This window comes from Lichenostomus cassidix, chromosome 4, assembly GCF_008360975.1.
Source record: "Lichenostomus cassidix isolate B80296 chromosome 4, HeHo_3.0, whole genome shotgun sequence".
NCBI classification, from domain to species: Eukaryota; Metazoa; Chordata; class Aves; order Passeriformes; family Meliphagidae; genus Lichenostomus; species Lichenostomus cassidix.
In genome coordinates this window covers 1,420,461-1,447,755 of record NC_139484.1, presented here as the reverse complement: position 1 = coordinate 1,447,755, position 27,295 = coordinate 1,420,461, and the positions used below count along the sequence as shown (strand labels likewise).

General features: G+C 45.9%; 2 protein-coding genes across 7 annotated transcripts; both read left to right on the top strand.

The window, feature by feature from the left end:
- Positions 1–115: 115 nt before the first annotated feature.
- ZGRF1 (zinc finger GRF-type containing 1) lies at positions 116–17,072 on the top strand. 6 transcript variants are annotated; one of them, XM_085057551.1, is made up of 29 exons: positions 116–438; positions 1,085–1,198; positions 1,318–1,398; positions 1,519–1,575; positions 2,089–2,274; positions 2,642–4,691; positions 4,997–5,079; positions 5,741–5,839; positions 6,187–6,360; positions 6,627–6,732; positions 6,814–6,920; positions 7,127–7,262; positions 7,999–8,657; positions 9,746–9,884; positions 10,342–10,526; positions 10,645–10,832; positions 11,379–11,518; positions 11,596–11,742; positions 12,317–12,431; positions 12,540–12,799; positions 13,290–13,449; positions 14,081–14,158; positions 14,302–14,449; positions 14,726–14,853; positions 15,135–15,258; positions 15,536–15,712; positions 15,833–15,967; positions 16,051–16,312; positions 16,764–17,072. In XM_085057551.1, the coding sequence occupies exons 2-29, from the start codon at positions 1,178–1,180 to the stop codon at positions 16,880–16,882; spliced, it is 6,264 nt and encodes a 2,087-aa protein (XP_084913677.1). In that variant the 5' UTR covers positions 116–438; positions 1,085–1,177; the 3' UTR covers positions 16,883–17,072. The 6 variants fall into 6 exon arrangements, with proteins under 6 accessions (XP_084913677.1, XP_084913681.1, XP_084913680.1 ...); XM_085057555.1 differs by lacking the exon at positions 4,997–5,079 and having other exon boundaries at positions 2,642–3,316; XM_085057554.1 differs by lacking the exon at positions 6,187–6,360.
- Positions 17,073–22,244: 5,172 nt separating this feature from the next.
- Positions 22,245–23,824, top strand: NEUROG2 (neurogenin 2). Its single transcript, XM_085057564.1, has one exon. The coding sequence runs from the start codon at positions 22,324–22,326 to the stop codon at positions 23,017–23,019; it is 696 nt and encodes a 231-aa protein (XP_084913690.1). The 5' UTR covers positions 22,245–22,323; the 3' UTR covers positions 23,020–23,824.
- Positions 23,825–27,295: the final 3,471 nt, after the last annotated feature.

The window sequence follows — 27,295 nt, the reverse complement described above, 5'->3', positions numbered from 1 at the left end:
GGCGGCGCCCGCGCGTGCGCGACAGCGGCGGGAGCGCGCCCGGCTCTGGGCGCACGTGACTTCCTCCTCGCGCTGCGTCGCGGCGTCGTTACGTCAGGCGGGGCGCCGTGGCGGGAAGTTTGCACAGGCGGTGGCTGTCACCGAGATCTCCGTAGCGATCCCTGTCCTGATCCCGGTCCTGCTCCTGGTCCCGGTCCTGCTCCCGGAGCTGCTGGGTAGGATCGGGGTGTCCGCCCGGCCCCTGGCAGTGCTGGGGGCTCCGGTCGCGGTCCCTCGGGGCACCGCCGGGAGCGGCGCTGGCGCTGCAGGGAACGCCGGTGCATGAAGGGCTGTGTGGGACAGCGGGCTGACAGCGGCGTGTCCGTGCGCTCGGCGCGTCCCGCCGCCCGTGGCATCCCCTCGGGACTCCTCCGAACGGTTCCCGCCGGTCCAGCTGCTGTAAGAACCTCAGGAATAACTCGATCCCAAAAGGGGTGTCCGTTTCCAAAGATTTTCACCTTGTGAAGCTCCCAAAGGAGGTGGCAGCCATAACAAACAGCGCGAGTCTTTCCCCTTTTCTTCATATAAACCGTTTCTCGCTAATCCAAAGGGCATTTTAAAATTTGTTTTGAAATTCATCGCGGTCTGATTTTAAATTTGCACAGAGGTTTGACTTCGCGGGGAGCTGGTTTGAGTCAGTTGCTGTTTGCATGAGTTTAACATGCATGGCCAACTCCACACCTGTGCCAAAATCATTCTGGTAACGGCTTCTCTGGGGTTGGGGTTGTTTTTTTGGGGTTTTTTGGCTTTTTTTTGGGGGGGATGGCGGTTTCTGCAAATAAGCTTTTGATAATTCTGACTAAGAGTATTCAGAGTTGCCAGCCATTCATTTAAATGAATTAATTCGCCTAAAAGCTAGAAAATATTTTGACAGCTATAAAAAAAGCCAATTTTTTACCAGCAGTCTGTTAGATGTTTTTTTGAAGTTTCTCTTTAAAATGTGCCCAGCAGCTCTATCCCACTGGTTTGATACTGTCTTGCACCTCGCTCTTTTCATTTGAGGGGGAAAAAGAAATAATTTTTTGTGCACACATTTCCTTCCCAGCTCTGGTGCATCCTGACCATCTCCCTGTCCCAGGCTGTGTGAAGATGTGAATGTTTGTGAAATAAGCTGTTGGATGACTGTGTTGCCAAAGCAATGGCCTCTCAAGAATTCACTGTGAGTGATTTATAACACTCTGTACTATTGAGTAGGAATAAGGTTAAAGACTGGAGATGCTGAAGTATTTGAACATTTTCTTACTTATTTTTTCCTCAATGTTTTATATATTTAAACAGGTGTTATACACTCACCAAAAGATGAAAAAATCAAAAACATGGCAAGATGGAATTTTGAGAGTTAGAACTGGCAGAAATCAGGTGAAAATTCAGACTTAAAACGGTTGGATTTAATATCATCTGCTACTTCTGGACTGCCAGTAGCAGTCTAGTTGATTTGTGAAATAGCTGGTTATTTGAAATCTTATTTTTATATTGCAGGCTACCTTGTTTGATGATAAAGGACAATGTCTGGAGAGTATTTTTATCAAATCTCAGGTAAATTTTGTTTGGAGTTGTTATTTTTATATCTGATTGTAGTTTGTCTTTCAGGCAGCATTTCAAACACTTGTTTGGTAGCTCAAATAATAATTTTTCTTGTCATTGATATGAAACTCTGCTATGGTGCAAATAATGGAAAGGGAAAACAGCTTCTGATTACTGATAAATCTTACTGTTTGTCCAGAAGGTTTCATGGAAATTTTCTTCCTTTGGGGTAAAAGCAGATTATTACAGTGATATATGAAATAATCATTGAAGCTAAGTGCTAATGCTTTCTAGAATACATATACATATATATATTATATATATATAAATAGATATATATAAAATACATATAAATATATATATGTATATATAGTAGTATATGGCATCTGTGATAAACTGAATGTAAATAGCTGAATTTTTTACATGTAAGTACTTAAAAGACTATATTTCTTTAAAATAAATATATCTATTATTGTTTCTTATCTAGCACTATTATGTGCACACTGCTGCTCTCTCTTTTTCCAGGTGGCTGCTGGAGATGATTTGGAAAGTGAGCGATATTTAATCACAGTTGAAGCAGTCAAAGTGAGTAAAAAGCCCTCTGAAGATCAGCCAAGGAAAGCAGAAACTCCAGCAGTGGATAGAAATTATGTAAAACCTGGTCTTCTGCCCCCAAGACATCTCCCTGCTGGCTTGAAAAGGAAGTTTACGGTGTGTTTTTTGTTCCAAATTTTTCTGTCTCATGTCTACATGCATTTTAAAACACTGAGGACAGATATTTTCATGAATGGTAAATACAGACATAATATCTTCCTGGTTTTTTTCTTTTTGAGCTGTAATGCAGAATGTGTTCCCTGTAGGTGTTTTTTCCACATTTAGGAAATCTGATTTAGCTATTGCTGAGCCTGCAGTAAAAATCACAAGGGCTTGAGGTTGTTTCTATGCACCTGTGGAATCCTCATGTGGATTTGATCAGAATACATTTTCAGGCCATTTGATCAGAATATAGTTCATGGAGTGTGCCCCATTCGCAACATTTGATTACAAAACATGAATTAACTTAAGATTTCTCTCCTAGGGGTTCCAGGTGCCACGCCAAGTTGAAAAGAAAACACCAGCTGTGGAAGATGAAGACAAAACACAACTGTTGCCTTCATCTAGGCAGTGCCAAGGGAGTTTTCCATCCCAGTTTTATATCAGCTCTCCTTTATTTTCTACGGTTCGCAAGAAGGATGCAGAAACATATCCCTCTGCCAGCTTTCAGGAGGAGGGATGGAGGGACAATGGCAGGGAGCACATGTCTGTGTCCTCACTGCTCTCAGCTCCATTTATTGGCAGATGTGAGGAGACAGAGAAGCAAAGCCCTGATCAGTTTGTTGTGCAGCCAGAATCTCCTCTCATTACTGGGCACACTAGTCCCAGGGCAGTGTCCCACCACATCAGGAGCACTGCACAGATAATTGCTCTTCTCAAGTCTAAACCAGCACAAGGACACAGAGACCAAACACCTGGAGTCACAGGCTGTCTGCCCAGGTCTCAGGCAGCAGAAAATGCAGATTTTTATGACAAAAAAAGCCCCGTCCTACCAGCTTTTCCAGGAGACCCTGCCAAAGAACTTGTTCCAGATATTCAGCACCTGCCTTTTATGCAGAGAACTGTAAATGATAAAAAGGACTGGAATGGTGAAACACTTCCAAATTCAGCTGAACAACCTTGTAGTGAAGAAGTCACAGGACAGAGACAAGACCAAAAGGTAAATAATTTAAGTCAAGATTTACAAGATCACTGGAACACAAATAGTTGCTTCCTACCTGAGTCCACCATAAGTAGAATGAGTGATAGTCAGTTTGTCCCATCCTCATGTGACATTTCATGTTCAGCAAGTCCAACCGCCCTTGAAAACAATCCCTTTGGATACAGGGAGCATTCAGGGACTGACAGTCTTAGGGAGAATTCATCTGTGAAAATGCAGAGTGAGCTTCATCCAAGACAAAATTCAGAGGGAGTGTCTAGTGACCCGGAGCTCTCTGGGGATGTGACATTGACTGAAGCTGGAATTGTGAGGGAGGAATTCAGTTTGCATGGCAAAGACTGCGGTCCAGGTGAAGAACTGATGGAGGTTAACTTTAACCTAATGGAGACTTTTGATTTTAATGACACAGACAATGAAGATGTGTGTGAAAGAGAAGTGAAGGAGCTCACTGAGGGAGACACACCTTCACAGAGCCCAGGCTGCTTAAAGGGAGAAGATGTAGCACAAGATGCTGCCTTGAGGCCTCATTCTTGCTGTGAAGTAGAGACACACAGCAAAAATGAAGTCAGATGTTCATGTTTTGATGGAAATGGGGGTACACCACCCCAGCTTTGTGACAGTGATGCCAGGAGAACTGCAGAAGACTCTGCAAACCAGACCAGAACTGAAATGGAGCTTTCAGGTGATGGACACAACATAAAAGAGATCAATGAGAGTCAATTAAGTTTTGAAGCCACAAACAACGAGGAGGATCTGGATGGCTGTGTAGCACTCACCATTAATGGCACACCATGGATAAAAAAGCAGCACTCTGATCTCTTGCCTGGTGACACCAGAGATAATGAATGTCACCCTGAAGCTAATGTGTTTGAGGCAACTGGAAGTATTCCAGGTATTTCTCCCAGCAGAATTATTTCTGCCATGGACAAAAAGTCCAAGGAAGGAGTTACGCAGCTTGGATGCATGGAATCCCCAGATGGTGGCTCAGAGCACTGCTGGGGTACTAAGGGTGATGACATTAAACCAGGTAGCCATCTGCAGGCTTTGTCACCAAAATCAGATCCTTTAGCAACAGGTTATCCATCTCCAGAGGAAGCAGCAGTAGGAGAAACTGAGTTGGAAAATGCAGAGAGCATAACTCCCTCTCCTGAAGCCTGCAAAGGTGAAACAATAGGGGTGGATTGCCTGAAATGCACAGCAATGGCTGAGAATTCCTCAGGTCTCCCTGGTTTGGTGAATGATATCGCTCTTCTGAGAGCTTTGACTGAACATAGCACAGCATTAGAGAGCTTGCAAAAGATGGAGGAAAATAACAGCATGTTCTGTGAAACAGACAGTTCCATGGAGACACTTGAACCACTTGAGAAAGATGCAGGTTAGGTCAGCTTGTATTTTAAAGTGAATTCTGTATGTCTGTACCTACTTGACTTCTGTACTCTCATTTCTCCTCATATTTTAGAATTACTTTTGGAGTGATGTATTATGTAGGTTCCCTCAATTTTTAGTGTTCAAAGTGATATTGTGAACTCCAAGTCTGTCTCTGCTCTCATTCAGTTAAATCCTAACTGCAATCCATTGCATGGTAATGTGCATGGCAAGACCACTAACTACTCAGATGTTTTCATGTAAAAAACCCCAAACTATTGCCTGTAACTCACTGTGCTTTTCCATCTCTTGTAGCTATAAAAGAGTTTACAGAAATGCCTTACTCAGAAAGTTTACAGGCATCTTCCTGTTCATACTTTGATTCTCCTGGCCTAATGGTAACCAATTTTTGACTACATATATTTATCTGTACAAGAGAAATTAATTTTCCACCTGGCTTCTGGAAAAAAATTATTGGTTAATGGAACCATAGAGGTTGAGCTACAAATTCCTTAGAGGCATTGGGTATGAAGCTGGTAATAACAGGATGGCCTCTTGCCAATAAATATTCAGAGAGCTTCATGTATGACAAGAAACTTAATGCAAATTGTAGTATTTAGTCATGTTTAATATCCCATTAATATGTCTGGTACTCTCCTTCCCTACCCCATCTTTTACCACCTATTTTTTTCCTCTGTCTTTTTGAATGTGTGGCTTTCCTTGGAATTTTAGAATTTGGGTTGAAATACACTGGGAAATCTGTTTCTTTGATGGTTCACATTGATTTTTGTTTAGTGCTATTAATAGCTTTTTTGTTTTTTCCAATACATCTGACAGTTAATGAAAGATTTGAGATTAAATCCTTCTATTTTTCCTGTCCTGTTTAAAAAGCAAACATGGTTTCTTATCCTGTCATGGATGATGCTGGCTTCCAAATAAAAAGGCTGTAACTGAAAATGCTTCCATTGTGTAAATCCAAGACCTTTCTTAGCTTAAATTTTCACCTTATATGGTTATTAAATGATTAGACTAATTAGTTTTTGATACTTTCCTATGTAGCCCAACTGTGTGGACAATTTATTCCAGAAGACAGAGGCATATATTGTACCAACAGCAGCAGCCCAAAGAGACCCTGGGACATCTGACTGGCAGCCAAAGGTACTATTTCTGTGGAACTGAAGTACAATTAACAGTGTTTCTTAAATTTGAGTTAAATGGCTTGCTAATTGTAATATATAAATGGCTTGCTAATTGTAATATATTACAGTAAGTCCTAATAAAATTTTAACCAGTTATTGTAATTTTTAGCACAGCTTACTGTGGGAAGTTTTCCAGGGAGAGTTTTAAACTCCAATTGCAAGGAAAAAAACCACAGATTTTTTTGTTTCTCTTCTGCAATGCAAACAGATTATTTTTGTTGTATGTACAAAAAGTACCTGTATTGACTGTAGATAGCTGCAGAGCAGTTTTTCCTTCCTGTTAGTGATAATTCCAATGTTGTGTAGCCTGTGGCTTTCCAAGGGCACCAAGTGAAAGGATCAGCAGCTAGTGAGGTCATGTTGAGAGCTCCATGGTCCCAGCTAGGATGGCAGCAGTACTCAGAGAACATGGACTTGGCAGCTCAAACATTTTTCTCGCCCCTCTTTTCAAGGAATTATGACCCTTTTGACTTCAGACTGGTAAAACATGCGTTGGTTTTTTTTTTCAAAGTTGTCCTCACTAACTTTAGTACAAGACAGTATCCTGTCAATGTAAATACAAAATAATTCATTTTTAGACTGCTACAATCATATCAAAATCAACTATTTTAACTTAGCTTTGTCATAGAACTTTGTAATATGTGATTTGGTTTTTTCTGCTCCTCTTATCAGTTGCACTTTGGAAAATAGAAGGTAAACACTTTAATTTCTAACAAGTTTTTGCTTATACATTTTTATTTGTAAAGTCTCCAGGTTCCAAGAGTCTTCATAAGGATGATATCAATGTTATCAGAGAAGGGAATTTTCAAGCGAAGCCTGATGTTATTGAAGAGCTAGGAATAAATCAGTCCTGTAAGTGAAAGCAAAAGGAGAAGGGCAGGGATTGGCCTCAAAATTTCTGCATGACTTCAGTCCCTCACATGTTTTTCCTAGCACTGGCATTGGATGTGTGTCCCGAAGTGCCACCATGGACAATGTCAGGCTCACCCTTGCACTCTGACCCGAGACAAGCACAGTGGACTTCTTGGGAACCTGGCAAGGTGTGGATTCACTCTCTCTTGCAGATATCTTTGGCTTTATTTCCTGTGTGTTTGTGGCTCTTTCTTACTTTTGAATCTGTTTTACCTCAACTCAGAGAGACATTTCAATTGTTTAGAATGATGAGAGAGAGGATAGTAATAAAAGAGCAGTAATCAAGGGGTTTTTTCCCAGTTATTGACCTGACATGTTAATTCTTCACCTGCAGATGTCATCAGAACTGACTTTCCCAGACTCTGCAATTTCTCCAGCTTCAGGAAATGAGGAGACCACTGGAGACATCCAGGAGCCCTTGCCACATGGGATCTTCCCAAGTGAACCAGAACTTCCAGATGTTTTTTTCTGTAAGAAAATACAGTTTATAATTGCACTTCACAGTGTTTTAGCTGGGAAATCTCTGAGCATTCTTGAAGCACAATGAATGGGGCTATTATAGACAGTTACTCTGCCAATTATAGTCTCCTGAAAGACTTCAGTGGTTTAGTTTTATAAAGAAAAATTAGCTTCTGCTTTGGAGCCAAAAAGGCTGTAAGCCAAGCTTCTAAATGATGCTTATATTTTTATTTACCTGCTTTTAGTTTTCTTCCATATTCAGCTATCCTCTGACCTGCTTCCATTTGACACCTATCAATGGCTGTAACTACTGATAATTAATTTGGTCAAAAGGATGCTTTTTGGTACTAAGAGCTTATTTATCTGCATTGTTTAATATTAATTCATAGTTTTGTGGGTGATCTTTTGGGAAAATCAGCAAATGTTAAGCTGGGTGTTTTCTAGTTGGCAGCTGTTAGTGATCTATCTAGAACATCAAATTAATGACCTCCAAGCAGAATGGCTGTTCAGAATGTGTTCTGAATATGGAGATTTAAAATAATTAAAACTAATTAAAAGAATCACACAAAATCCATCATGGTATATGGAATTTTAGTGTAATATTGCACAAGCACAATCCAGACAGCTTCCCAGTTAGAAGACAGGATGGAAAAGGAAGAACTTAGAATTCCTTCTTTATCTTTTTGTACATCTGAAGTGCCATCCCTAGGTGCTGCAAGTTGCTTGTAAGATGTATTTGCCCTACAGCCCGGGAGAAACCCAGCTATTCAGAGGAAGGCAGCCTCCCAGGATTCCAGCCCAGGATAAAACCACGAACTCCTTTGGTCACCCTGCCTGCCACCGGGGAGATTCCTGACGTGTTTTACCCCACTGAGAGTGAGGAGGTCCAGCAATCTTTGGGCTCTTCAGGAGGCAATTTGTGCATCGAGTCAGTGGTATTTCCTAGGAGTGCTCCTGGCCCCGAGGACAGGAATTATGAAACCTCTGTGTTTGGGGAGTACACGGAAGATGGGCAAAGGGAATCTGTACCACTGGTGCTCCCTAATGTCACTTCCCAACACAGACAAAGCAAGTGGCTCAAGTACCAAAACAGTGCTCAGTGTGATTTGATCCCTGAGAACAGCACTAACAGCGAAGAGAATGATGACATCTGTGCCCAGAGCATCCTCGGAATGCTGCTGGGTGACACAGGAGAGGGCAGAGCCATGAATCCAAGTGCTCCCAGCTCTGCACCGCTGCTGCCAGCCAGGAGCTCACCTGGGGAACGCTGTGCAAACACCAGCCACCCAGATCTGGTTTCAGAGAGGAAGGGACTTTCCCTGCACTTAAGCCAGACACCTTTGGCTGCAGCCACACAAAAGGTGTTGAGTCACCTGAGCTGCCACGCCGGAACAGGAGACAGCCAGGTGTGTAACTGGTCAAGCAAACACAGCTATCACTGACAGAAGCACATTTCTCTGGCCAAAGTGACTGCTTTTATCTGATTTCCTGCAAGATATTATCAGTGTGATTGGATGAAATGTTTCTACCAACGTACTGACACAAAAAAATGTATTTTTTTAAGTGCCGTGGGTAATCCTTTGTGAAGGTAATTCCTTGGCACACACAGTGCCAGATTTAGATTTTTAATGTTGATGGCAGGAAGATGAAAGAAAAGCTGTTGGGCTGTTTTGCCATCTGTAGTTGGTAAGAAAGTGTTTGCACGAAGGGCTTTTCGTAACTGTGGTATCAGCATCATTTTAACAAGCATATTTTTGCTTCAAGGCATAGTCTCTGACTTCAAAATATTATAAATTCCTTGAGTTTTAGTTGTGTAAAAGTTAAGTTATGGCACTGAATAAGCACCTAAAAATTTAGCATAGCTGTTTGTGAGCAGTAGACAAATGGAGTAAATTGGAAAAGAACTCCAAACCAACCACAAGCCAAGTTTAAAAAGTTGTCAGATGGCTGGTTTGAGAGTTGAAGAAAATGTTAGCTTTTTCCTTTTTTTAAATGTTTTTTCATTATTTAAACTGTCTGTCCAGTACAATATTCGTGTGAAAGAGAGGTGGGGAAATAACCAGTATATTTCATATATACACTGGTACACACATTGTGTGTGGTTTTATCCAAATATATATATATATAATCCAAATATACTGGATTTAAAAAGCTTATGAAGACAGTTATCATTATGATTCGTTTATTTCTGTGCAAAAATGGTGTTTAAAATGGGGTTTGTGTGCTCCTTCCTCATGCCTATTGCTGAAAAACATGATTTTGAAAAAAATTTCTTTTAAAAAAATTATTTACTCTTTATTTACTCTAAAGCCTTTGTAAGTGTTATCTGTGTTATTATAAATGCCGGCTGATTGTCAAGGGGTAAATTTTAACCTCATGGTGCATCCTAAGTGGCAGCCCAAACCCTGGGTATGTGTATTTTCACAAATCTGTAAAATTTGTCTCATTCAAGGTCTTGCAGGTTTTAATGGTTTCTTTTCCTGGGTCTTTTTAGGACATAACAATTTCTGAGTTGTCTTTTCCTCCTATGGATAAAGTGAAACAGGCTAATCTTCCTCAAAGAAAGATTTCCATCCCAGCTGTGTTTCAGTCTCACACTCACTACAAACAGGTTTTTAAAGCTGCTCTGACAGGTAAGTCTCACACTCTGCTCTGTAAAAATGCTGCCATTTTTAAACAGTGCATTTCTGAAGCTTCACAAATCAGGATAAGAGGGAGAGAAGTCCTCAGCATCACCTACTAGAACAACTGGGTGCATTTGCTTTTATTTATATTTATATATATATATATAACATATACTGAAATATATTCAGTCTATACCCAAAATTGCAAAGACAAACCAAAAGGACGGTACACTTCTGTTCAACTCTGTAACTTCCTGCTGTTTTCCAGTCTTAAGATTCCTGAGTATTCTGTTGCCTGCACTAAGTGGATTTTGCAGGTCACACGGTTTCTGTTAGGACTCAGATTAAATATTTTGATTTGGGATTGAAATCTTCCAATGGAAGTACATTTTTGTGAGTGTTGTGTACCTGTGTAAGCATTTTAAGGCTGTACTAATTCTTCTGTTGTTCTCCTTTCCCTACCAAGAGCAATTGAACATAATGCTGTTTGAGCTGGCACAGAGATTGCACAATGCCCTCTCCAAAGTGGATATATCATTTTACACTTCAGTGAAAGATGGGCAAAGCCAGAGCCAAGGAAGTTCTGCTCCACTCTGCAACCACATGCACCCTGCTAAGCTGGCAATGGTTAAAAAGAAAGGTCAAAACAAGGTGCTGTTTATTCCTTGTGATTTTACAGTTTGGGGTGAAAGTGTCCATTGTGGTTTTTTTTTTTTTTTCCTTGTTTTAGTGCTCATGGACCTTTTTTTCTCATTCCCTTCCCCTGCAGGGTCGTTTGTTCTATACCTGTGATGCCCCAAAAGCTGAGCAGTGTTCCTTTTTCAAGTGGATTGAAGATGTGAACCCCACACAGACAAAATCCAGACCGAGTGCAGTGCTCCATGATACAAAAAGTATTGGGACATACCTCAGGAGTCACAAGATTGCTGTCTATGAGGAATGCCAGCTTTTGGTGAGGTATCCTGAAACGCTGTGCGCTTCTCTCAAGGGCTCTGTGAATTCAGGGACTATAAATATTCCAGCAGCTCAGGATTTCAGCAGGATTTAACAGGTTTTTACTGTATTTAAAGAGTGAAGACTTCTTTCTGTAAAGAAATTCAAGAGCCAAATTAGTGAAGGAGAAATAGTTATAGCAATAGTATTTCTTTTTAGCAAGAATCAACACTGCTGACCAGCAATTTGATCAATCACTTAGTGTCACAATTGCTGCATTTGAATTGTTCATTTAATCTTCAGTATGAGACTTTGATTTATTCTCTTCAAGATTCTAATTTTAACATCAGAAGTTATCTCAAAGGCTACGCTGTGCTGATTAACTGTGAAGGAAACAATTTAATTGTGGCTGAATATGAGGGAATTTTGCAGTCAAGATAAACGTATTTAAAACTCATTAATGTAAGATAATGTACAACCATTTGGTCCAATCTGTGGAGCTTTCTTGTTTTCGGTGTTGAATCCAAAATGTTCCGATAGTTTACTTTTTTTTTAATTGCAATTTCCCAGGAAAGCCTTTGAAATTCCAACCCAGCGGTACTGGAAATACAAGAAATTTATGAATACACCTGCCAGCTTTGATGGCGATCTCAAATCCAAATTATACCTGAAACTGAGCAGAAAGGAGCATTCTTCTCTCTACAGCAAAGGTAAGCACATTTTAAACATCAGATGTAACAGGTGGCAGTAGGAGAGGCTTATGAGGACTCTGTATTGTTTTTGGCAGATGATATCTGGGTTGTTTCAAAGACTCTGAACTTTGATCCCATCGATACTTTCATTGCAAGCAGTGCTTTCTTTGGACCATCCTCCAACAATGAAATAGAGTTGCTACCACTGAAAGGCTACAGTCCCTCAAACTGGAGATCAAACAGTGAGTTCCACAGCAAATAATTCAGAATTGTGGGAAACAACTATGGAAAAATCCAGCCAGCCATGAAAGATGAGTTTAAAATTTCTCAAATCTTGTAGATTATTCAATTCACAGCATTTTTTTCCTTTTATGTTTGAATATATAATTTGAATACAGCAATTAATGCCATTAAACCTGCGAAGTAGCTGGTAAATTCCAAATGGATGGGGAAGAAATAAGAATAATGTAAATCAAGTAGTAAATAATATAATATAGAATGCGAATTGACTGTCACAATGTAAGTAACAGGAATATGTTTTTACTGTCTTTGATAAACAAAATACAGAAACTGCAAACAACTCACTGGAAAATTTATATTTGTATAAAAAGGCAGGTATTAAATCTGTCATTCTGCAAAAGTTTCTTGGTTTTGCTGTTGAACTAAGCAAAACTTTGGAGTTGTTTCATTTTGTAAATGAAGGAGATAAAATCAGTTAATTACTCTTTTGGCCTTTTATAATTAATTTATTTCGCTGACATGAAATTTTGGCTCATTTAATTTCTTTCTCATTTTGTTTTTGTGTGGCCTTTCCAGTGTGTGTTCATGCCTTGCTGGTTTGTAATGCCAGTGGTGAGCTGGCATCCTTAAGAAACATGGAGGAGCACTTTAATCCGTCCACATTACCACTGATCCCTTATCTCCTGAAAATGTGAGTTACTGTTCTGTGATGCTTGGAGCAGCAGCTAAGTGTAGGAACATCAGAGCCAGGAGATACAAATCATGTTAGATCACACCTTTTGGCTGTTTTTTTCTTTAGGGATTTTAATTCTGAAAATGCTCCTAAAAGGGCCAACAAAAGGAAATTTACTCCACCTGCCATGAGCCTGAAACGTTCCATGATGTCTGGCCCTGTGAGCCCTGAAGTGGCAATGCGAGTGGCTGAAGAGATGATCCAAAGGTTCTCCCTGAACCCAGACCAAGCAACATCACTGATGCACATCGCTCAGATGATGACCTCAAGTGAAAACACCAAACCAGGGCAAGAGCATCGGAGCCTCCCTATCACAATCATTCGTGGTACACAGCAAAGAATTGTGACATTTGCTGCCATTGTATCTTTGCAAAAATGCTGATTAATGTGATATGTCATTAATGTGAAATGCCAGAATCAGCCCCTCTGATAATGGCCTTGACATTAATACATCCATTCTGTCAGCACAGAGCTTTTGCTCCTTGCATTTTCATTCTGCCTTTTGCAGGATTTCACAGAAGCATAAGAGATTTTCCTAGAAATATCTAAACACAAAATCTGACTTATTTAGTGTCTTCTGCTTCTTCCTTTTCATATTAAAAATGCTTTTTATCATGTATCAGCTTTGCTAAATTATAATACTTTTTTTTTTTGTTAAGTGTAAAGTACCTGGTGGCTCCTGGATACTGGGAGCTGCTGAAGCAAGCCAATGCAATATTTTTACAGGAACCACAGCATAACTGAAGTTAAAGCAATTGATTCAAACTTTCTAGGAAGTTTTCACTTGTAACTTGGGCTTTTCTTCCAAAATACCAGGTGTTTTTGGAGCTGGCAAGAGCTACCTGCTGTCTGTGGTGATCTTGTTCCTTGTGCAGCTCTTTGAAAGCAGTGAAGCTATGGAGGGTCCAAGGGCAACTCCATGGAAACTCCTCATTGCTTCTTCCACCAACGTTGCTGTGGACAGGATACTGCTGGGGTGGGTAACTGAGGCTTTTACAGACTCTTCTTCTAAAAACAATAACAATGCAGCATTTATGTGGTTGCAATAATTGTGTTGATATTTCCTGTAAAACACTTCAAAAAGATTGATTTCTCTCCCTAAAAAGTGCCACACATGGGCTTTAATTTTACCTTTGCTCTTTTGCACAGTTAAATGAGTGAAAGCTACATAAAACATTTACAGAAGACTAATAATAGGCTCTACTGTCATTAAATTTACTATTAAAATCCATCATGACAAGTAATACTGCTCAGGAATCTTTGCAATTAGCAAAGCAGCAGGGGAAGGAGGGGCAGAGAGAATCAGATTTGTGAAAATTCAGCATGAAGTTAACATGAAGTAAAAATTTCATGATTTGGAAGGACAAGGAAGGGAAGATGCATATGGAAGACTATGAGAGGGGAATAATCAAGGCATTAAGCAATTTTGAGGCAAATCATGATGAGGTAATTTATTTTGATTTTCTTGAATTGCTGAGGTACTTAATCTTGTTAATCACCAAAGTTTGTGCTCCTCAGTGTTCTGATGTGTCTTTTAAAACCACTTTTAAAGTTTTCAGTGTTTCTTTTTCCATTTCTGTAATATGTATCTTTTTTTTTCTTTGAAGTTTGCTCGACCTTGGATTTGAGGATTTTATAAGAGTGGGAAGTATAAGGAAAATCGCTAAAGCAATTCTTCCCCATAGGTAAGAAACCTCTTTGAGGGATCTGAAGCAATTGGGGGTGGGTTAGTACATTGTTGTAAAGTGCTTTTATGTATAAAATATTATTTTTCTAAGCACTGTTATTTTCAGTTACTGTAATGTATGTTACAAAATCTTCTTTGAAGTTTACATGCAGGCTCAGGAAATGAAAACGAGCAGTTGAAAGAGCTGCTTGCTCTCATGAAAGAAGATTTGACTCCAGCTGAAAAAATGTATGTCAGGAAGAGCATTGAGCAGCATAAACTGGGGACCAATAAAACTATCCTGCAACAGGTACAGTCAAAGAGATGGGATAGGAAAGCAGGGATTTGCTGTGTCTTATCCACAAGGCCCAGCAAATGGAAACTGGGAATCCCCTCTCACACCTGCCAAGCGCCTGGTTTTGAAAAATAAAGTGAAGGTTAGGTTTGATTCCACAGGTATAGCTTAGTGTCTTATTTCTGAAAATAAATGTAGGTGTATTCTCCTGCTAGAGTTCTGTGCTGCACAGAGACTAACTATGAAATGACCTTCACTTTTTGCCTACCCATTTTCCCTCGCTCATGAAAGGTGAAAGTGGTTGGAGTGACCTGTGCTGCCTGCCCCTTCCCTTGCCTGGATGCTCTCAGGTTTCCTGTGGTGATGCTGGATGAGTGCAGCCAGATGACTGAACCTGCTTCTCTCCTTCCCATCGCCAGGTACAGCCTTCCTGTGGGGCTTCAGCAGGGACACAACCTCCAACGAGTGCCAAACTCCACATCTCTTTGAGCACGTGAACCCCAAGGTCTTGCCTTAGAGTGCAAGAAGAGTAATTTTAAACTGAGGCCTGCTCTTAGGTGTTGTTAAACTGGGCTGGAGAAGGGAGGCTGATGGGAAGCAACGTGATACAGAAACACAGCACACACTTTGGTTATTTACAGTTTAACATCCTTTTTAGAAGGCTGTGGTTTTTTTCTTGTTTTTTCACATTCTTATCCAGGTTTCAGTGTGAAAAGCTTGTCCTTGTTGGAGACCCCAAGCAACTGCCACCAACTATTCAAGGATCTGAGAGTGTTCATGGGCAGGGACTGGAGCAGACTCTCTTTGACCGGCTCTGCCTAATGGTAGGTGCTGCTAAACACACCTTTGGAAAAGGTGGAGAGTGCAACTGTAGGTCCACTGAAGTCACTAGGGAATTCTGTTTCAGCTGTCAGAGGAGCACTGTTTCAGCACTGTGCAATATCATAAAATCACAGAATGCTTGGGGTTGAAAGATGACCTTGAAGGCCACCTGATCCAACCCCTGCCACAGACAGGGACACCTTCCACTAGACCAAGTTGCTCCAAGTTCTATCCAAGTGAACACTTCCCAGTCCTAATTTCTCTATCCCCCATCTTTAGGGACATAACCCAGTACTCCTTCGGACTCAGTACCGCTGTCACCCTGCCCTCAGTGCCATCGCCAACGAGCTGTTCTACGAAGGGAACCTCATAGATGGCATTTCTGAGGAGGACAGGACTCCTTTATTGGACTGGCTTCCCACACTGTGCTTTTACAGCGTTCATGGCATGGAGCAAGTAAGTTCCTGAACACTTGTTAGACAAATTCCTTATATAAAAAGGCAATATTGTAGTTTTTACTCCATTCCATTTCTTTTTGCGCTGTTGTGAGAACGAAATCTTTTTCCCTCTTTCCAGATTGAAAGAGACAACAGCTTTTATAACATGGCAGAAGCTCATTTTACGGTCAAGCTCATCCAGTCTCTGATAGCAAGTGGAATAGAAGGAGCTGCTATTGGTGTGATGACCCTTTATAAATCACAGATGTATAAGGTTTGTATAATAAATCAATAATATACTCAATATATCAATAACACTGAGTGGCCAAACTCACCCCTTTCCCTCTTTGCCCACAGATCCAGAATTTGCTCAGTGGGGTTCACTCCGAGGCTTTTGAAGTCAAGCCTGTGCAGGTGTCCACAGTGGATGCGTTCCAAGGCGCCGAGAGAGAAATCATCGTCCTGTCGTGTGTCAGGACAAGGCAGTTTGGGTTCATAGACTCGGAGAAGAGGATGAACGTGGCACTGACGAGGGCAAAGAGGCACCTGCTGATTGTGGGAAGTCTGGCCTGTCTGAGCAGGAACAGGCTCTGGGGGAGAGTAATCCACCACTGCAAAGGTAATCGTTTCTTTGCCAGGGTTTCTTTAATTAGACAATGTGTAATACACGTCATAGTGTTTATATACTATATAATAATATATAAAAGATATGGTAAGTACACTAGATAAATCTCTATATTCATTACATAGAAAATTTAATTCTTAATATTACCTAGAAAATCTAATATATCGCAGAAAAATGCAAGAATGTGCAAATTGCATGTTTGCAGTTTTACCTGCAAACTCTTTATACTCAAAGAGAGGGTTTTTATCCACTTTACCTGCTTGGCTGACCTCAAAGAAAGCATCTTGTTAGTGACTGAACTCCGAAGAGCCATTTTCCAGGCAGAAATATCATAGCCAGTCAATACTCTGGGGAAATTGATGTTTGCACTGCTGGTTGGCACTGATGATTCCACGATGGATGCTGTAAAGAGAGATGTAATTATCCTGTTTATTGCTGCTTTTAGGATGGGAAAATGGGTTACAACATGCAAGCCAGTGTGAGCAGCAGCTGAACAACATTCTCAGGTCTTACATGGAGAAGTGGGAAGAAGAAGAAGAACAGAGTAAGAAAAAGGAAAAATAAAATGTGCACCGATTTTATGAACAAAATATTAATTGCTTGTCTATAAAAATTACCAGAGCTATTGCTCATCTAATATTTATTTAGCATATGATATTTTTGTTTGCATCACAGTGCACTGATACCTCTGTTTGTCCCTGTGGTTATAGGACTAAAAATGAATAAAGTGACTTTATTTGGTTGATAACCATAACTAGAGTGACTTTATCTGCCTGAGAGGTGAGATTCTTTCATGCTAACAGTGTAGCTAATTGTTTTAGTGCTATTTCATTATTCTTCAGATGAAATAACATGATATTTTAGAACAATTCTCTCACCTTCCATATGTACAGGTAGGTCACATCCAGGAAGGGGTTTGGCTGAGACAATTAAAATGCTCCTTCCTCAGCTCTTGGGAAAACCTGGAGTGACAGGACAAGGGGGAACCTCTTCAAATGCCAGAGGATGGGTTTAGATGGGATATTAGGAATAAATTCTTCCCTGTGAGGGCGAAGAGGCACCAGTCCCAGCTGCCCAGAGCAGCTGTGGCCGCCCCATGCCTGGAGGCGTTCCCAGCCGAGCTGAAGGGTGCTTGTGAGCCCCGTGCCGGGGCGGTGTCCCCTCTGAGGGGTGCCCGAACCCCGGGAATTCCGCGTTTCCCTCCCATTTTCCCGATCCCGGCTGCCTCACTCTCCCGCATTCCCGCGCCGCCAGATGGCGCCGTGCGCCCGGCGGAGGGAGCCGTGCTGGAGGTGATGCGCCCCTCCCGCCAGCGCGCCATGGGGCCGCAGCACCGCTCCGTCCTGAGGGGCAGCGCCGGCTCCTTCCGCCGCGGGAGAGCTGAATAGCGCCTTTAAATTACTGCTGACACCTCTGTCCCAGCTCCCTAAAATCTCAATCAACAAGCCATTAGAACTCAACGGGAGTAAAACTAAATCCTCGTTTAAGTGTATTTATCCGCTCTCTTTTCTCTCTTTCAAATGCTAAATCCATTTCAGCATATGCCCCTTCTTTCTCTCGCCTTTCTCTAAAGACTGGCAGCCCGCACTACTCTTGTAAATATGAAAGATGCTAATCATATGACATATCACGTCTCAGTCGGAGCCTGGAATAAAGCCTTGAGATTTGGGATCATTGCCTCCAGACAACAGCTTCATCAGCCGGAAAGTTGGGTTTTTTTCTCCTTTCCTTCAACTCTCAATCCCTTCTTTGTCTGAGGGAAAATGCAGCCAACTCGAGCCACCCTGGCCATATGGTTCACTCTGTGTTTTCTTAGTTGAATCCTGAATTGTTTGTGACTTGCGAAGGGTTTTTTTTTTTCCCTTTTTTTTGGAAGTGTGTATAAAGACATAGAAGAGGCTGGCCAGAGCAGGGCAGCTCCGCAGGATAACTCCATGTTCTTCATGTGTTCGCTTTCAGCCACCTCACCATCCAGCCAAAAAGTATAAACCCACAAACACACGTTATCTCAATAACCCATTCTAGGTGCCTGGTATTTTTCCCTTTTCTGGGCAAAAACATCCAGGTGTTTTTCCTTTTCCTGGATAGAAATTCCTCCTTGGAGCACCATTTGAGTGTCTTTACTTGCCTCCATAAAACAAGAGTTTTTGCTCACTAGCAAATCCCTTCTAGAAATGCCTTGACTTAAGAGAAGCCCCAAGTATTTTGAGTAAGGAAAAGTGGCTTTTAAGACCTGTCTAAATTAGGAGCCTAGTAAGTTCGGCACACCCGAGTTTCGATATCCCCCATCCCGTTTGATGGCCAGCCTGCCAAATTTTCTTTCTCTCTTTCCTTACACAACCCCCCCCCAAAAAAGGCCCTTTCACCAAATCATTAAATTCTACAGAGGTGGTCAAGCTAGTCCTGCTTTTCAGGCGTTCGAGAAAGAAAAGGGTCCTTGAAGTTTAGAAGATGCCCAAGGAAAACTCATTGAATGACATCAAAAGAATGAGTTTCCATAGCTGTTGAAGCACGAGAGCCGTGTAGCTGCACAAAGGCGGGTTGGGGCAGTGGGACTGTCCCACTGCTCTATCCCAGCACAATTGGGTCACTGAAATAGGGAATTAATTACCATTGGAGAGTGGGCAGCCCATTCACCACTGGCTGAGTTTTATTAAACGCCAATATAAATAACAAAACAACTCTTGTGGCTGCACTATTCCTACACGCCAAAGGAAGGATTATGTTGGGGATTAACATCTTAAAGTCTATGAGACTTTCTGACTCAAGGCTCGGAGCTGGTAATCGTATTTGTCTCCTGGTTCAGCGATTAGTGCTCTCCCTCGCGCACCTTCGCCTGGATGGCCAATGTCCCTTTTTGCAGGCACTGGGTTTTTCACACAATTGGCTGTTCTTTTCCCCACATCTATAGAAAAGAATAAGAAAACTGAAGCGTGTTCACGCGATCCTCAAGCTTCTTCTCTTCTTCATGGGAAAGGAAGGCACTGGCGGCCTTTTTTCACAAGGGGGGAGGCAATCCCTCCTGGGGGGGTGCCCAGGACAGCAAAATCGCTCCACAGGGCTGCACCTGCCATGCAAATCTGCCGGGAACAATCGGCCCCCGACGAGGGCCGGGGTGGGGGGAGCCAGGGAAGGATGCCGGGACAGCGCTTATGGGGGTCCCCTCCTCGCCTTGATCCCAGAACAAACCCCAAATGTGCTAATACAGCTTGTCATTTAGGGGGCTGGTCCTCATCCTGTCCCTCCCTGTGGCACTTTTCACTGCAGTGTGCATGGGCTGTTCGGGAAGGACCTGGATCAGGGCATGGGGGACACAGACTGCAGCACTTTTGATTTCTCCCCTCTACAGAGCACCCCAGTACTCTGCTGGGTGGGCACATATTCTGACACCCTAAACAAGAGCAGAACCATCCCACTAGTGGGGATCGTAGGTGCTGCCCAGGGCTGGGCACCACAGGATTCAGGGCACCCTGGTGTGTGCAGGCAGCCCTGGGACCCCCAACCCTTAGAACACCCCAGACTGGTGGGTGTGAGGGAAGCAGGGCCGGGAGGGGTCAGGCCACCCTGTCCCCGCAGCTTTGTTCCCCCATTTCCTGGGATGTCGTGCCTCTGTTCACCTGAGGCAGGCTGGCCATTAATGCTGGCTCACAACTTGTGAGGTCGACGTGTGGATGGGCTGTGCCCAAAGGTCTCTCAGCAACACAGACCCTAAACTTTTAGGGCTATCGGGTCGCCTCAGAGTTCAATCTTCTTACAGCAAACAAAGACCTTCTGAAGGTCTTCCCCTCTCCCCCACACGAGCTCAGCGTCCTTTATTTCTGGGCTGTGTGATAAGCTTAAATCATTGTGCTCCCATTTCTTGATCGTTGCCTACTTTGGGCTTTTGTTCCCTTAAAGTAGGATTGAGTCTGGCAAAGGGGCTGAAGTTGAACAGTTTGACCCTTGGAGGACAGTTCAGGCGGTGGGCAGCAGCGGCATCAGCATTCCTGTTCCTGATCCCACTCCCTCTCCCCCCGCCACCTCCTCTCCCCACCGCTCTCAGCCGAGCAGCACAGCCCTTGCTGTGCCCACAGACCACACAAGTGCCTCTGGAGAGCTGGGAGGACTTGGTGGCTGACCTGTCTTTGGTCACCTTGTTCTCAGCCCTACAGAAAAAAATGCTGCATGGCAGGAGCTGGCAGCAGGAATTGGGCTGAACCCCAGAAAGGCACCACGATGGGTTATGCACCCACAGCACTACCTCTGCCTCACCTTTCCCGTCGTTTTCCATGGGCAATGGAAGGACAGCAATCTCAGCAAGCAGGTGGTGACAGAGGGATGGGCTGGCTCTGTCACAGGTATACTCTGCTTTGTGCCTTAAGCTGCTGAAAAAAGTAATTTCGTGTTACTCTCCCGGGATGCCAAGGGGACCTGTGGATCTCCTGTTTTTCACAAGGAGGCGAGGGGAGTGTTATAATGTTTCATAGAGTCACAGAGATACTGACTGTCAGATCCTGCCTTCGATCAGAGGGCAGCGCGAGCAAGGGACTGATTGGGTGTGAGTCTGTGGTGTGTTAAGCTTGGCTTCTGCAGAGGTTTTAGCTCTTTCATCTATTTTGGACTTTTCTATCAGTTGCAAATAAAATCCTGTTTCAAAGCCCAACTGCCCCAAAGTGCCTTCCTGGTGGTGTTTCCACATGGAGAGAAGAGTGCACTGCGGTTTTGGTTTTGTATGCTCTGTCATTTCTTGGACAAGGGCTTGGAGTGACAGGACAAGGGGGGATGTCTTCACACAGCCAGAGGGCAGGGTTAGATGGGATATTGGAAATAATTCTTCCCTGTGAGGGTGGGGAGGCCCTGGCACTCCGAGGTTGCCCAGAGAAGCTGTGGCTGCCCCATCCCTGGCAGTGTCTAAGGCCAGGCTGGAAAGGGCTTGGAGCAGCCTGGACCAGTGGAAGGTGTCCCTGCCCAGAGCAGGCGGATGGGACTGGATAGGCTTTAAGGTCCCTTCCAAACCCAAGCCATTCTGTGATTCCTCCCTGCGGGGCAGAGCCTGCCTGCCGACCCCATGGGCATGTCACCAGGCTCTGCTATTCCCTGGGGCTTTCAGCCCTCGAGTGAGGGCTGAAAGGGAAGAGAGGTGAAAGGAATGAAGGTTTTCCTGCTGCACTGACACGTTGGTGTCTGATTTTTTTTATACAGTCTGCCTCCAGCCCGTGTTGTGCCTGTGAGTTGTATTTGACAGCACTGAGCTGTCCGGAGAGCAGGACTTTCCCCCGCTCCGGATTTGCCCTCATGAAAACGGAGCAGCCGCATGCCCGGAGCATTTCCCCAGCAAGCCGTGTACGAACTACGCACCTTCACCACAGCACCAAGTGTCCCCAGAAGGCGAAACCCTCCCGGGAACGAGAGGGGCTGCAGGGGAGCTCCCCCATCGCTCTCCATCCCTCCCTCCCTCGCTTTCCTTGCCGGGCCCGTAAATGAAGCGGCTGAACGGGAGCCGGCCCCGGGCGCGCGCGTGGCGCGCGGGGCGCGGGGATTGGCCGCCTGCGCCTCGCGCCCCCCCTCCCCATTCATTAATAAATTAGCGGCACGCTCCAGCCGAGCGCGAGGCGCCAATGGGGCCCCGGCGGGGGGGTTGGGGGGGCGCGGCGGCCGAGGCGCCCCCGACAAGAGTCGCGGGCGGGGCGGGCAGGGCGAGGGGGACCCCGGGGGTAGGTTTGATTGTTCCCCGCGGGGTATATAAGGGGTGTTAAGGAGGGTCGTGTGCCAGACACGCAGCCCGACGGGCCCCGGGCGCCGCTCCCGCCGCCACCGCCCACCCGCCCGCCCGCCGCCCCCGGGGCGCGTGCCAGCGACGCGCCCCCCCCGCCCCCCCCGCTTAGCCCCCCCACGACCCCCGCCCCGCTCCGCTGCCGCCCGCTCCGTCCGACCGGCGAACCGTCGCACCGCCGGAGAAGCGAGGAGACCGCGCCCGCTCCTTCCCGGTGCTGCCCGGTGCGGCCCCATCCGGCCGCCGCGCAAGGATGCTGGTGAAGGCGGAGGTCCTGGCGCCGCCCGCCGAGGACGAGCTGCTGCTGCTGGGGCTGGGCTCGCCCGCCCCCTCGCCCTCGCTGCCGTCCAGCGCCGAGGAGGAGGAGGAGGAGGAAGAGGAGGAGGAGGAGGAGCTGCGCGCCGCCCCACCGGCGCGCCCCGTCGAGGCTCCGGGCGGCGGGCTGCGGCGGGCGGAGGGGAAGCGGCGGCCGGGGCGGTCCCGCGGCGCCCCGCGGGCGGCGCGCACGGCGGAGACGGCGCAGCGCATCAAGCGGAGCCGGCGGCTCAAGGCCAACAACCGCGAGCGCAACCGGATGCACAACCTGAACGCGGCGCTGGACGCCCTCCGCGACGTGCTGCCCACCTTCCCCGAGGACGCCAAGCTCACCAAGATCGAGACGCTCCGCTTCGCCCACAACTACATCTGGGCGCTCACCGAGACCCTGCGGCTGGCCGGGGCGGCACGGCTCGGCCCCGATGGGGCGGCGGCAGCGGCGGTCCCCGCCGAGGGCAGCCCCTCGCCCGCCTCCTCCTGGAGCGGCGGCGCCGCCAGCCCCGCGCCCTCCGCTTCCCCGTACGCCTGCACTTTATCGCCCGCCAGCCCCGCCGGCTCCGCCTCGGACCCCGAGCACTGGCCCGGCCGCTTCGCCCCGGGGCCGCCGCCGCCGCTGCCCCGCCGCTGCCTCTAGCCCGGCCCGGCTTTCCCGGGGCTCCCCCCGGGGCGGCGGCCGCATCTGCCCGCTTCCCAGGGCAGAGCGGGCTGTGGGAACGGCACCTGCCAAACCAAACTTTCCGTCTCTCTCTCTCTCTCTTTCTCTCCGATGTGCACTTTGTCCAGTTTTCCCAGATCTGTCACCGCGGGGCTTTTGTGTGTGTGTCCCCCCCTTTTCCCGCTCCCCTCTTTGCCATCTGTCCCTTATGATTTATAGGCGGGAGGGGGGTGCAAAGCGAGGAAAAAAAAAGTAAATTGTTTTGTTAGGGGTCCAGGTTAGAAGTCATTGTATAATTTGTAGGCTTTGTGAGGGCTGAATGCAAGCGTGGAAATTTAGGCTGAACTCTCTATCAAAAGGGAAAAAAATAGGGAGGGGGGAATGGGGAAGGATCTCCTCATACATTATTTATTTCGACCTTTAGGGGACAAGGAACTCCCCCCTTCTTTCAGGAGATTAAAAATAAATCAACAGACTGAAAACCTCAACAGACACGGAACATTACAGCGATCAGCCACACACGTGTTCACATTTATTTATTATAAAGACAGATTTCATGGAAAATATGTATTTTTTTGTATAATTTACAGAGTTTATTCTAGTATGTATTTACAGCTGAAGAGCAAAGGGATTGTCCTTGTGATAAAATATAAATAAAAAGCTCTAATTTTCATAACTTTGGGGTTGCTGCTTTTTCTCTTTATGTGCCAGCAACCGGGAATTACAGGATTGGGCCCGCCCTTGGTATCTGGTGAAACCAAGGTCCAGTGGGAGCTGATGTCACTGGGTCCATGGGCAACAGTTTCTTTGGGAAACAGCATTAAACAGCGAGAGAAAGAGGGAAGTTCAGTGGGAGTTTACTGATCATTTACCTTTGGCTCTCAGTACAGAAGATGCTGATGGCAAATGCAGGATGGATGGATGGATGGATAAAGAGTTATCACATCTCAAGCTGATGGATTTTGCCCAAGAAGGCCATAGGAAATAAAAGTTAATGAGAAAAAAATGCATGGGTTAAAAGAGGAAAAATGTCCTCTCTGTGAGGGTCAGATGAATTCCAAGTCATAGGCAATTCCAGGGGGTTTGGTTCAGTGTGCACAGCACAGACAGGGATGTCACCAGGGAGGGGGATGCTGGAGGCTGCCCAGGCCCTTCCAGTCATCGTCCCCGTGCTCCCGGGAGCACTTTGTGGCTTCTGGGTATAAACACCTGGAAATCATTAAAAACCAGCAGAGGCGCCTGAATGTATTAATTAAATAAAATGCTCAGCACGCGAATCGCGCCCGGTGCCCTCCGGATCCTGGGAGCGTGAAACCCGGCCCTTGGAGCGACGTCCGCAAATGGAAGGAGGGGGAAAAAAGAGAAAAAAAAGCCCAAAATGTGTGAAAAGAGAATTAGTGAAATTAGGTTAGGCCAATAAACCGCGCGGGAGTTCCCCCGGCCCCACAGCCTCGGGCGAGCAGTGCTATCTAGCCTGATCTATTGTTTCCCCCCCTGGCAGGGGGGTTATTGTGTGATAAATAATTCCCTAAAAAAAAAAAAAAAAAAAAAGTGGGAGCATTTGCATAATCACTGCTTTGATGTGGCCAGCAAGATGAAGCTGTGTCCCCCCAAATCTGCCATGGGCCAGGAGGAACAAAACAAGAGGGAGCCTTTCACGGCACTGGCGGTGTGTGGGGCAGCCCGTCGGGAGAGGGTTTTTCACTCTCACTCGCTTTTAACGACCCCTTGTAATGATTAAACTCCAGGAATGCCAAAAAGAAGCTGAGCGCCCTCTCTGTCTTTTCTGGTCCAGCCTCATTGTCCTTCCTGGTTTCTCTCCCTCTTTTAAGAGGCACTGGAGTGGGTGCCTTCGGCTCTTCAAAAGGGTGGGATGGATGGGACGCACTTCTCTTTCAGTGCTGGAGCCACGAAGGAACAGGAGGGACATCCCGGGTGGCTCAGCCCCAGGATACTCCCTCCGGCTGTCCTCAGGGAGGGACGCTGCTCCCTGCCAGGTGCATCATCCTGGAGGGATTTCCCTCCATCCCAGGTACAAACCCTGTTGGCTGGAGCGTTACCAACCATCCTGCTGGGGTTGTGGCAATGGGAACCACCGTGGGAAAAAGCACACGTCGCGTTGGAGGATGGAGGGGGGGTTGGAGAGGGGTTTGGGGTGGGAGCCAGCCAAACCTTCCCTGCTCCCTGGGAAAGGCTGGGCTTGGTTGGAGATGCCCTCGGAGGAGATGGGCCTGAGGGGGACAAGGCTGGGAGGGGGAGGCAGGACCATGCTGGCAAAGGCTGAGTCAAAGAGACTGGATTTGTCACCCTAACCCTGTCACCCTCATCCCAGTTTTTCATTTGAATGCAGCCAGAAGTGTTTATTTCCCTTTCCCCCTTAACATGAGTTTATTCCTCTCCTTCCTTTCTTTTTTCCATATATTTGCCTCTTTTCTCTCGGAAGACTGATTTTTGGAGAGGATAGGAGGTCCCAAGAGCCAAATGCAGCCAACCTGGAAATGGACCAGGAGATGCAAGATGGGCAAACACCTCCTTGGATGATGTGAGGAACCTGGGGGTGGTTTCCATGGCAGCCCCTTGCCCCAGAACATGTGTTTATGATCCTTCTGTGTATTGTATTTTGGCATAAAAGCTCCTCTGCGCCAGCAGGGCTGGAGGGGCAGCTCGAAAGCCCCCAGGGGGGTTTACAGCCCTCCTTGGCATAAGAATGGCCACGAGGAGCCAAAGCAGCACCCCAAGGGCTGCTGCATGCTGCCTTTCATGGCAGGCATAAATCTGTCCACGTTAAAGAGCCCTCCTGACACGGCTCTCAGCTGGCTGGCGCATTTTAAACCCAGTTTTCCTAAAGCCTTACTCAGGTGCTCCAGGTTAGGTTTCCCCCTGGTCCTGTATTATGTGGGGATTTGGCTCATGTGGCCCCAATTCCCATTCCCCATAGGCAAAAATAATCTCCATTATCTATTATACAGTCAATCCCCTGGCATAAACAGAAATCCTAGTGGGATTTTTCTTGTAACTTGATGTAGGTCATTGTCTTAGTACAGGGCCAAATCTTGTGTTTTAAAGTCTAAGACAGACTCTTTTGCTCTGACAAGCTGACAATGTAAAGATATAAGGATATAAGGATATAAGGATATAAGGGTATCCTGCCTTCTACCTGTTCTGCAACAGCTGTGCAGGTCCAGCAAAATTCTGGCAGCCTGCTCCTCCCGGTGACCTCTCGTACTGAATTCAGATTAAGGAGAGGCAGAACTCTTGCTAGATTTGAAATCAAGCCTCTAAAAACTGATTGGAGCAAAAAATACATCCTTGGAGGGTCACTTTGCAGCAGCCGGGAGGGAACAGGGATGGTGCTGGGGTGGCTGTGACACGCAGCCGTCCCCTTTCCCTCGCCTCCCCCCTCCTCCTTTTATTAAAAAGCAGAGAGACTGGTCCAAAGCTGATGGCATATTTACCTTCATGAGTTTTTAAAAAAGTTAATTACCGCTCAGAGCAAGTTGGTCGGGCTGTCCTGAGCTGTCTTTTATTAGTAGTCGCCTTCATTAATTTCCCTCGCTGGATTTGCTGCTAATAGCTGCCTGGTCCTGGGCAGCACAAAGCAGCATCTGTGCCATTGAGCAGAAAAGCGGGAGTCAGGCAAAGGGGGGCACTGGGGGGGCGACGCCGTTTGCAAATCAACCTCTATTAATGTGATGTCCTGCTCAGAGGGGACAGCAGCCCCGGTAGCCTGCATGGCAGTTTGGGCTTTGCTGGGCTGTTACCGAGGGAGGAAAGGCACCTGCTGCCTGCTGGGGGGATCCCCTGGGAGCTGGCTGTGCCGCACGGGAGCCCCTCGGGGCACTGGAGCTGCCTCTACAGACCTGTGCACCCACCTCAGGGCTGTGGATGCTACGGTCCTGCAGCAGCATCGTGCATTAAACAAATAGTTAGTAACTCGGTATCTTTTGATAGAAGATACACTCTGCCTTAGGAACAGCTTGGCAGAGAAGTTTGGGATTAGGGAATGGGATTAAGTTCTGTTTGGAGGGGGCAGCGGGCAGGCTGGGGGGGCAGAGGCACAGCGGGCTCACACAAGCTGGGGCAGCGGGCGGCTGTGGAGGCCAACAGCCCCATCTGCTCCCGCTCTGCCAGGGAAGAGGGAAGATGATTTCATCCAAGTGGAAGAAAGGAGGGTGGCGTGAGTCACTCCTGGGAGAGGGGTGAGAGCAGCACGGTGCTGCTTGCTTCGCCACAGAGCTGCAGGAGGCACCCGCGT